The sequence below is a fragment of the Athene cunicularia genome, assembly GCF_003259725.1.
Source record: "Athene cunicularia isolate RWA chromosome 4 unlocalized genomic scaffold, athCun1 chr4_part1, whole genome shotgun sequence".
In the NCBI taxonomy this organism is placed as follows: Eukaryota; Metazoa; Chordata; class Aves; order Strigiformes; family Strigidae; genus Athene; species Athene cunicularia.
Window position 1 is genome coordinate 30,638,467 of NW_020799098.1, and position 12,423 is coordinate 30,650,889.

The window sequence follows — 12,423 nt, forward strand, 5'->3', positions numbered from 1 at the left end:
CTTTAATGATTTCTAGATGTCTAGAATGAAGACATTTGGGTAACTAATCTCTGAATTTGAGAAGAAGTTGTTAATATCAGCCTTCTAGACCATGGGGAAGAAATTTCTTTTTCAGACAACAGATCTTTTTAGTAGTTTCCTGAAATCAAATAAGGTGATAGAAATGTCAATGAAATGTAGATGACCAGCAGAGTAATTTTTAAAATATCACCCATCTATTAGTAAAATTGAATGCCTGAATCTGTTTCACAGTTACTAATTTACTTCTCTTATTATTATTCCCTGGATGATCTACATCTGAAAGATGATTTAGCTACGCAATCTGCAGCATGTTACTGGAAATGCAAAAGTCTATATACATATAGAGATTATCTTCTCAATGCTCTGAGATAAATTAAGTTTGATATGCAGCTGCTTTATAATATTTCTTCATCATATTTCTGAAAGCTTTAATCTCTACTATAAACCTATTGTAATACTCCACATAGTAATCTTCATCCCTCCAAGGAAAAGTGCATTATTACAATAGCATATTAAGATTTTGCTTTCCTTTCAGATTTACTGATAGCCTGTCACAGTGGCATTTACATCTACAGGTGAATTCTATTCATATAATTTAATTTTTCTTCCCCAAACAACAAACAGCTATGATGCAGAAGATAACTACTGCTATTATTAGACAGAAAATATAATACTGTAGGAAAGACAAAGATGCTTCTAAAAAGAGGTTTTTAAATAATATAATCTGTCAGTTCACTATACGTGATGCAGACAGATGATCTATCCAGAGAAGGGCTTTTTTATTTTCAATTAGCAATGGTTAATTTGTGAAAAAATATAAATTTCAGAGGATCAAAGCTATATGAATTTGAGTTGAATTCATTAAAGAATTATTGATAATAAAAAGAAACTTCAAATATCTTGAATATGTTCCTTTGAAGATATTAAAATATTTCTCATCAGAAATGCAGAAACATTTATTTTTCATTTCATATTTTCTGTTTACAAGTTGACCTAGATTATATTAGAGACAAATAATTTTAAAAATTAACCAAAAGGTTTTATTTTGAGTTTTAAGAAATATTTTAGATTTTTCTCTTGCATATCCCTCATACTCACATGGGATACAATTTATCTGTGTTAATTTTGCTCTGTTGGCTAGCAGAAGGTATTTCTTAAAATAGAAGATTCCCCTGCGCAGATGTGAATAATTTATTTGCTTCGCGTCTATTTAAGCACTGGATCCAACCCATGCTACTTAGTAAAACCACTGATATGAACCTCTACAAAGGTGGAATTTATATTCAAAGCAGGGGATTAAAAAATATGTGGTTGACTAGAGATCGCACTCAGGTACTCATTTCCCCATTACTGGCATCTCTATACTTGGGAGTCAAGAAATACTTCAATACTTCGAAGTACTTAACTTTATATATGAGGGTCTTGTCAGCAAACGTTGTGGCTTTTTTCATTTAGCATAGGAATCCTGTGATTAAAAAAAGAGTTTTGCAAATATAAACCCAATGATAAACCTACACACTGACTTGGTAACATTTTTGCATCTTTCTATAGATTAAAATAATTGTGACATCGATCCTGTTGTCTGTAGGTAAAGAGGCGTGGCAGACTGGTGCTGTAGAAAGCAAATGGATGCACCAAGCATCTCTCTATCCTTCTTTCTCTTTCTTCCTTGTAAACTAGCACTCTCAACTCCAAAACCCCATAGAACACAGGACCTTCCTCTTCCACAAGTGAAATAATTTTGTCCCAAATTAGAATTAAGTATTTCTTTAAAAAACAAATTTTGAAAATGTTTTCCAGAAACCTCAAACAATTTAAAAGATATATTCTTTCCATTTATATTATTATGAAAAGAACAGCTGGCTTCCCCTTTCAACGTTCAAGGAAACTGTTTTCAAGAATCCTCCAGTTACACCAAGAGTTGTTAAAGGAGTCCACTAAACACTGATGGTTCTAGATAAAATTGGGGTTTCCATTCTATCTATTTCCTGGAAGTCAGGCTGAAAACTCAGGTAGTATCCATAAAGAATAATCAGGGTCTTCTATGATCATGGTGACAAAACCCCTTTTTTAAAGATACTGTATCTATTCAGACAGAGGATTCTTTATTAATGCATTTAATATCACATTGAGAATGAAAATAAAATTACAATTCACTACTTTCAATCTCATTACTTATACTATTTACAAGATTATACATGCACTTTTTGACATTTATGTAAAAGTGACCAAAAATATATTTTGACATATTTACATGTGTATCTCTGCACTTGTGCACCTCTAAGATGCATATGAATCACTGACAGAATAGTTATTTTTTCTGAAGCTTGTTGTATTCTTATATGTTTAACCAAATATTTATATTTTCAGGATTAAATAATTTTTTTAACTGAAATGCAAGAGTAAATGTGCAGGCCTCATGAATGCATAATGTTGTTCACTGATGATCAGCTATCCTTTATCAAAATTCTCATATATTCATGGGAAGCGCTCTGATTTATAGGGGAACAAACTTTAAGGGCACAATTTGGCTCTCTGTGACTTCACAATGAGAGTCCTAAGTAAGAGAAAGTTGAATAAATGTTTTATGGAATAGGTAATGGACTAAACCAGTAAATATTAACAGGATTTTTTTTTTTCCCAATATCCAATTTTGTCACTCATGGACAATAAATTTAAATAAAGTGGAAACTTTGTTGACTTAAATCAGAACAGTAGAATGGCAGTCAGTATATTATTTCTTGTTATGCCCATGCTCTGCATGTCACTGACTTCAGCATGTGTCAGCACACCCTTATAACTCCTGAAATTCCCATTAACTCAGAAACCACCTCACGGAGCTCAAATCTGAGTTCTAATTGCCCTGTACATGCTGCTGGTTTCAGTTCAGCGGGTCTGCATTATCATAGAGACACCTGAAACAACTGAATATTTTAATGCTATTTGACACAGATGATAAATCAGTAAAGCAATTTCCCCACATAGGGAAATAAAGGATCTGTTTTGACAATATAAAAAATATTAGCTACTGATGAGGAAAAATTTTTCAGTTACGTTATTAAAGGACTAGAACAAGTGAAGAAGTATCAAGAAAAGGTGAGGAGTGCTGGAGAGAGCAAATGCTTAAACCAAGAGCTTTACAAAATAAGTGATGTGAGGAAGATTAAAGAGAACTTAATGCATGGCTGTTCCTTAGAGCAGGTGAGGGCACAGCCAGAAGAGCTAAAGACATGCAAAATATAAAAATCAGGAATAATATTGAGAACATAACAAACCAAAAACCTAACTGGAATCTCAGGAAGCAGAAAAATCATGCATTCTAGAATGTAAAGTCCACTAAAACTCAAACCTTTGAAAATTAAGAAAATTAGTAGAAATATGAGATTTAGAAGGTGAGCTTTCATTTCTTAGAGAAATACCACAACATGCTTGAAGTCTAAACTTTCATGCTGTTAGACAAAGATCTGCATAACAGACAATCCAAAATAATCTCTTAAGGAAAGGTACAGGAAAACAATTCCTCATAACCCTGAGTTCTTATAGCTACCCTTATTCCACTCTTCCCATAACCTTCTTTACTTTTGTTATGACCTCAAACCCCTTCTACATGTGCCCGGCCACTCTGCTAAACATCCTTACATGAAGTTTATTTTCTTTCCAGAAATAGCTCCATTACCTGAGTGGTCTTTCAGAATATATTTTCTTAAAATAGGAATCAGTCTTGTCAGGCAGAGATTGAGGCAACCTGCCCACTGAAAATGCTCAAGTGGCTGTCAAGAGTAAGATTTGTACATAAAGCACCTGGGGGGGGGGGGGGCTGAAGAGCCAAACTGGGCTCTTTGAACAACTTGAAACACATTAGAACTGGTTGACATAAGATCTTCTGTTTTGAAAATCATTAGCTTCCTGTGATAAGGAAGTGACAGTCCAGACCAACTGTAATCTTCTAATGATATTTTCAATATTGTTTCCCTAAAGGGCCTTAAACTGATATAAATGGATATATGTTAGCTGAGATAAACTGTGACATAGTTTTGATCCACATCTTGAGGAAACTGCATCTCATGTGGAAAATTGTTCTTCTGAAATTCCTTTGACAGGTGTGCTTCAACCTCTGCAGATGAAGCATAGCAGAGAGCTTGGAATATACTCTCCAGTGGCTTGTACTTGGACTGTATCTAAACAGCCCAAGAAGAAAACAGCCTATCCCAAAAACTCAACCCCAAAACCAGAAAAGGTTTGGTGAATTTTCTTTCAGTGGTGACCTTGTTGGGACAAGCACAATTTCTGAAAGAATTAGAGGTTTTTAAATTGTCTGCAATACAAAATAAAGTGGCAGACTATGAAGAAGCCAAATAGCTTTTTTGTTTCTTTTTGTCAGTGAATTCTATCTTGAAATACGATCGAGGATAGAATAAAAATTGCAGGATAAGACATGTAAAATCATTAATTTTTCTCTATTGATTAGGCTGCCTCTGGAATTCTGTGTATAATTGTAGATATAAGCAATAGGAGCTGTTTGGTGGACTGTGGAACTAATAGTTTTATAAACTCATGTAGTCATCCACCACACAGCCTCCATCCTCTGGACCTCCATTTTCTTTCACCCAGCCTGCATGATCTTCAGATCCTTTGGCTCCAGCATGGTACCCAAACCATATTCTCTGCATCCACAACCACAACCCTGCTAGAAACTCCATGTCTTCCGTGGATGATAACCATGAGTTGACCATGAAGCGAGGTATGTCAGATGTTGAATGTCTTCTGAAGCCCTGTGTATACAAATGGATAAACTGACAGCAGTAAATAGTAATAATGCTAGCTGATCTGTTAGCATCTCTAGTCAGGCAGTGGTTTGCAGAAAACACATAGAAACTTAAGGATCTTTTGCCCTTCTGTCAAATATGGATGAAACTGCCTAGCTGCTTCACAAATTGTCAGGGAGACGAGGGAAGAGAATACGTAGATAGCAAAATTAAGAAGCTTTGTTTTCTTGGGAAAGTGGTTAAAGATTGGCATAGAAAATGGAGATATTCCTGGGAAGGGGAAAAAGAACAACTAGAGTGAAAAAATCTCGGGAGAAATTTAGTATAAAGAAATTAAGTGTTGCTCAAATGAAAGAATATAAATAAAACTTTTTATTACCGCAGTAGTAAGCTTATTCACTTAAAATCATAAGAAAGACAGGAAATGAAAATATTATGGATGTTACAGCAGCATCACTTGGCTTTAATGATGTATAGTACAAGTTTTATGGACTATTTAATCAGAAAAACTAGAGTAAAAAGGAGTATGCAGGTATGGTAGAACAAGACGGTATTTGGTTAGAGTCCAAAGCGTTTCAGAAATGAATTCTGGTGTCACTAACATCAGCCCCTAGTCATAGACTATTGTTCAATTTCTATTAAAAAATTAGTCAAACACTTCTACCTGGAATATCTGTGAAAATGAAATAACGTGACATTTACTTTTGTATCTAGTTCTAGGCTGGAACTATGTGGAACTAAAATTTGTTGAACACACAGCACCAGCTTGGTTGTGAAAGTGGTGTAACAGCCCTGGGGCAATCTCAGATGCAACAAGCCGTGCTGGAGCCAAGAGCGGGAAGCAGGGCCCCACTGAAAGCCCAAGCATCTCCCCCTGGGACTCAGCACCTCTGCCAGTCACAGCTGCTGTTAGACCTGACTGGGCTTCATGTAAAGAAAGATCCTCAGCTGCCTTCACACTAATCTGCGGAGTGTGAAGTTCCCTTGTCTTTCATTAACTCGGCACTGTGCAGATGCTTTCTATTGCTCCAAGCTTTATAAGGGTTTTGAGATAGGATTCATAGGGCATTATATTTACATTCATAACCCTGTTAGCCTGAGACAGCTATGCTTGGATCTCATATGTGTCCTCCTGAAACCATGGCATGGCATAATCATAAAGCAAACATAATCCAGTCACTGATAATAAGGAATTTTAGTTGTTCCTGTTGTTCCTTTTGAAAGGCTATTCTAGAACCTCTTACATCAAAGAGGCAGAATGCTAATTCCTATCTATTTCACCCAATATTCACCATGCTACTGTTGAGTTTCACAATACTTTTATTCTAATACTCAAGATCTGATTTCCAGTGCTTCCAAACCTGCGTACCTCTTTCTAGCACAAAGAATTATTAAAATTGAAATAAGATCCATCCTGAAGAAACACTCCTTGTAATTTCCCTCCAGGCTGAAGGAGGGATTTGAACAATACATGCTTATTATACATCACTTAAAATTTCTTTATATACACTCTTCTCTGCCTTTTATTTTTCATTAAATCTAGCACTCTATAAAATACTTTATTTGAACTCCAGATGGGAGATCTACCTATTTTCTGTTTCCTAGAACAGGTTATTTTATCAAGGGAAAAACATTTCTTTGGAATGGCACAGTCTATCTACCTTCTATTTCATCCCAATTTTTACTTCAGGCCCTTAATAATTATATTCTTTAATGAATCTTTCAAAATAATATTGTAAAGCATTGCATACTAATGCCTTCAGACTAAAGGGTCTAACATTGTAGATGACTCTTTTAATCCATTTTTCCATCCATTTCACTAGAAGTGCTACCTTTACCAAAGCATCAGTCTCACAGTGTCTGTTTTCCAGTTTGAAAGCTTTATTATAAATTTTGGTTAATTGACCTTATTTTCACATTTAGTTCAGTCACATATCAGGGATAGAGATTATCCAGTCCCCTAAATTAATGACACAAAACTGAATGAATTTTGCTATCTATTGGGATAGCAATACCTTTTTACTTCCTATCTCACTTTATACTAGAGCCTTTTCCCCTCTACAGTGTCAAATATAATCACCATCACTGAACACTAAAGCAAATTATTCTTTCAATTTAAGACTCATATCTAGTTACCTTTTGTTCCCTCTGTGTCCTATCTGAATATTAATTATAAGCTTTTATTACTGACTTTCTTCAATGTATTTTTTAAATATATATATATATATATATATATATAAAAAAAGAAGCTAGACTTCTGTCATTTTTTTTTTCAAATTTGTACTACACCCATCTCTATTTTTGTATTAACATGTATATTTAAAAAAAATAATAATATTTTCAACAGCTAGGGATAAGACTAAGCAGTTTCTGTCAATACACAAGCCCAAACAGTGAAATAACTATTTAAACATCAAAGAGAAATTCTGAAAACATAAATAGTAAATATTTCCACTTTATTAAAAAAGAATACTGAGAAAGTAACTAGAACCTGACATCATTAAAACAACACAGGAAGGAAGCTGAGCTTTTTAAATCTACTGCATGTTCTCCTCTTTGATGAGGTTTGGTTTATTATTTGATTTGTGGGTAAAATAGATGAACAGAGTCCCAGTGCTTTTTTACTGTCAGCCTGCTCAGAAGACTTACAAGTTAATGTCAAAATTCCTTTCTGATGCCTTCTCTGGCTCCAGGCTTTTATAGAATAGATATTTTGCCCTATTAGTAAACCATCCCTTAAATGCCACAAGAGATCAGACAACTCTGAGTGAAACAGTCCCCTTGTGCAAGATCTGTGCATTTTTAATTCTTATCAGAGATAAAGTAGGATCCTAGTAGCTTGGGTGGTTCCTTGCTGCTTCATCAATTTTCAACTCATTGCGGCCAGCATTAGCTTGCAGGATTAACTGATAGTCAATGGTATGCAAGGCTTGACATAGAGGAGAAAAAAACCCTATTAAAGTTGATCATGCATTTATCCCCAGAGAACAACAATAAATTAATTTACCCCCTTATTAAGGAGGTTATTGAGGGCAAAGCTATCTGCATTTAGCTACTGTCTGCCTCTTTCGTGCATAGATATCTCCTATCAGTGCACCATGTTTTAATGCACTATTAGCCTAAAACAAATATTTGGGGACCTATTATATTGGTAGTTTAGTTTTCCTAACTGTGTTCTTGTGAGAAAAAGTAGCGAGAGAAATATGAAGATTAAATTATTAAGATATAATTCATTTTCCCGATTCTAAGGCATGATTCTTTTATGCTGCTTATCCCAGATAATGAAAGTCAGATTTAATTAGTTTTTGGAATTTGACACAAAAGGGCTTACTAGCTTTCACAAAAGATTGTAGAAAAGCATTTTCTGAAAGCAAAACCTCACTATCTATTATTTGAAAAGTAAGACAGGAGAAAGATGTGACCAAAGTGGTTAGGAAAATAGGAAGGCATTATTTTAAATCTCATCTGAATTCTATTTTTACACAACACATTTTTAATAGCAAATATTACAGATGTTTCTCTGTCTGAAGACCTCAAAATCTGGTTACAGAACATAGAGAAGCTGAAGCAAACTTTAGATATGTGAAGCTAATATGAGTCTGACGTTTTCTTTTTGGCTCCTAGTCCAGAACAGATTGAGCTAAAATCCTAAAACATTTGGGATACACTATGAGCCTTGTGACTATCAAAATCTTAGTCCAAATAGTATAGTTCAGTTTCATTCCCAGTAATCAAGGTAGTCAGAATTCCACTTTCTAAATTCAGTAGTAAATTGTGTTACATATCCAAGGTTATGAATAGTTTTCCAGTATGTCTTTTTTTTAAAAAATAAATATATAGGGGTATTATTTAAATATACTCAAATCTTGATGCATGAGCTTTATGACTTGACCAAAAATATGTATTCCAACATGAAAAATACAGGATCATTTATATTTTAATTAACAAGTCTTTTATCTTTCAGCCCTGTATACAAGTATTTACTTGCTGACAAACTGTAATCACCCATGTCCACTGAAAAAATGAACTTTAATGTCAACTCAGCAAACTCTCCACTCTCCCATGTTACTGTTAATTTCAAAAGTTCCCAAGGCACAGGGATGCAGCATCTGGAAAAATATATTATTTTGGGACTGCTAGTATGGTCTACTAGACACTTTGGTTAAGTTTATACTAAAATATTAAAAGTGCTAGGACCCAGGCCAGACCACTGGAATTCAGTCATCTATACAGTTCAATAGTCATAACTGAGAGTCAATCAAGAGTCAGTTACGACTCTCCCAAACAATTTGCAGGCACTATTTAGAGGGTAGTATGAATGAAAGACCATTCCTACGTGGCATTTAGGATGCAACTATTCTGTTTTAGAGGATAAAATGATTTTACAACATCAATGTAGTTGTATCAGTTGGGGCTGAGGCTAGAAAATGCGTTCTGGTATTTGTTTTGTTTCTGTGACAGAAGTAACTTCTGAACCCACTAGGAAATGTCATATTAGGGTTCTGACCTGTTTGTTTGGGTGCATCTGGAGATCATCTAAATGAAAAATCACTGCTTTCTGACAATATTTTTTAAATAGTAAAAAAAGCCCATTTATTTTTTTGGAAAATGAATGCACGGCTTGACCTTTAAAAAAACATAATGGTTTTTTTTTGGTTTGTTTTAACTCATTTGAAATTAGATTAAAAGGCATATGCTAACTGGAAATTTTAAAGGGATGTATATGATCTTAGTGTCTAACTGTATTTTGCTGTCAGAAAATATCACACAAAACCACATAGTTCTTTCAAGCTACAAGGTTAAAAAGGGTCTGCAGGTTAGTTTCTAGAAATACACAAAAAGCCAAGAAATCTCTGTCTTAATAGCAGTTGTCATAATTTTAAAAGCATTAAAATGACTTGAGGGTTTTGAAAAAGGAATATCACTCAATTCTAACTAATATATAGGAGCACATGTGTACAAAAACTTGAAGAACACAATGTAGACTGAATATATTAAGAATAAAATCACTTACACATAAGCTAATGCTGCTTGAAATAACAGCAAGGGTTTCCATTTTACCAAATTTTTTAATAAAAAGTTTGGGTCAAATTCATTATTGATGAGAAGGCAGAAAGCTGAATTAGTGAAAATTCCACTTTGGAAAAATGAGCTGAAGGAACAGTGGATTTGGAAAACATTAAGCAACAATGGACACCATGGTAATGAATAAAGCAAAAAGACAGGAGAAGTGAATGCCCAATATGTACGTTTCACAAGCAACATGAGGGGATTTTAACCCTAGTGAAATTAATCCTGAAGACACTGCTTTATCGGGTTTTATCTGTTTCACCCTGTGATTGCATTCTGTTAATATTTAATTATTAGAAAGTAGAAAAAGTAGTATTTCCACATTCTTTTGAGTGGGACAAGTTCACCTTCTTACTGAAATTTTTGGGCCCCTGAAAAAAGAAAAGATTAAGTTTTCTGTTGAACTCCCTTTGACTATAAACCATGCATCTTGGTGGTCATCACTAATAAACACCTTTACAGCTGCTCTCAAGAAAGAACTCTCAGGAGTCTTGGCAGGGGATAGGGAATTTTAAGATAAAAATCTGAGTAGGACCCTCTGAAAGACTCCAGAACAATACATTACCTTAAAATGTTTAGTGTAAATAATCAAACACAATCATTTACTTCTTACACCCCACATACAATGGTCAAACTTGTGCACATGGGCAGCTTCCTGCACATGATTTCTGCATTGTCATTACTGATCAATGACTCTAAATGCTTTTGCAAATACAGGGAAGGGTATTTAACAGTGCTTCATTGTAAACACTGCTGGGTAGGTAAAGGGATAGATATATAATGTTTAGGAATCATAGCAGAATTTAATCAAAGTCTATACTGTTTCTCACCAGTTCTACTGAGAGAAACACAAGGAAGGACCTTTTACTTTCTGTGACTGTTATATATTCTCATTAGTCATCCATATAATTTACAGATTAGTATTTATCAGTGCGCACACACGCACTTCAAGAAAAAGCTTTCACTATAAGCCTTTCTAAATATTCTCTTTCTCAGTCTATAGATGCTTTAGTAAGATTTAGACTTGATCTTTTGTTACTGATTTCTCCACTTTTGTGACTATGTACAGAAAACTAGATTTTTACATTTACAAATGTAATCTCACTTGGTAATGAGATTTTGAATGGTGTGTGTAGTATTTAAAAACCCCAACAACCCAGAAACACCACTTGAAATAAAAATTTTGGACTGTTTACTTTAACTTGACTTACACGTTCTATAACAGCTCATAAAAACATAAATATCTGGATCTGATGCTATTAAACAGTACTGTAGTCATTTGACCTTAAAAATGCTTGACTGTTCCAATCTTTGGGTAAAATATACTTCTCAAAGATTCTGCTACAGGAGGCAAGTCACTTATAAAAAGTAAGTGTGGTAGAATTTTGTGGAGTTTTTTTGACTAGTTAGAAAAAAATGGAGTCTACCATTGTTTTAGATATATATGAGTTGTTAAGTAGGTAGTATATATTACTATACAGATATTTGCTTTTAATCAAGACTTAATTATTTTTGAGAATACTTGATTTTAAAACAACTTTTTGAACAACACCTACTTGAGGTCTTGGGAAGGTTCTGCTCTGATATGGGGTGTCTCCACAGAGTGCCCAAACACTGCCCCTTCCGTGCCTAAAATACATAAATAAAATACAGTACAATTACTTTGGAAAATAAAAACACATTGAAATGTATGACCACAAACTGACATTTTTAGGACCAAAAATATCTGACTGAATCCTTTATTAATTATTATTAATGTTTCTTCATATTTATGTTTGCTTTTCTATATAAAAATCTGGACCGATACCGCATGAAACTTTAGAATTCTGCTTATCAGTAGATGAATTTCACATACAATGTGAAAATGTTTATAGATCCAGACTTTTCAGCACTGACTTGCCTGAATGCTCACCTCAAGACTTTGGAGATGGATTGTTTTACAGATAAGAAAAATAATATCATAGGGTTTTTTAACAAAAACACATTTTAGAAATGTCTACATGTTATTGCATTATGCTCATTTTACTTAAACTGAGATGCCAAGCCTTCAAAAGTTTTGAAATAAGTCTGTCACCTGAAGTTGCTAGCCTGAATCTCAATAACTGACAGCTTCAGACTTTCCTTCCATCAGACCTTTCTCACTGAAAAGTCCTGTTCTCAAAGAAGTTAGGGAAACTTATCTGGAATGTCCTTTGGTTTTAGTGTTGTTAGTGGATGCTCATGTATCTTGTACTGGGCACTCAAAATCAATGCAAAGAAAATGGGTAACTATTTCCTAAAATGGAATTGATTCTCCATTGAATTTTTATTTCTATAACTAAGTCCAAGTTGCATATGATATATGCATTGAAATACATGACCAAGATTTTTCATTGAAAATCTCCTTTTACATTTACAGTAACTGTGTAAGAATTGCTCAACAGAACAGAGGCATCATACTAATTGTTACAATATTTTAAATTCAGTAAGGTATTTTCAATTATTTAAATATTTTATTTAAATATTTCACAAGAATTTTCAGAAATTTTGGCTGTTAATGGAGATAAATATTTAGATTATTTTGCAG

At 34.0% G+C, this 12,423-nt stretch overlaps 1 protein-coding gene across 1 annotated transcript in view; it reads right to left on the reverse strand.

Moving 5' to 3' along the window:
* SGCZ (sarcoglycan zeta) overlaps positions 1-12,423 on the reverse strand; it is a 404,844-nt gene that overhangs the window by 14,056 nt on the left and 378,365 nt on the right. Inside the window, exon 6 of the mRNA XM_026846855.1 lies at positions 11,414-11,486. Within this exon, the coding sequence (XP_026702656.1) occupies positions 11,414-11,486 (73 nt within the window). The remainder of the gene's footprint in view (positions 1-11,413; positions 11,487-12,423) is intronic.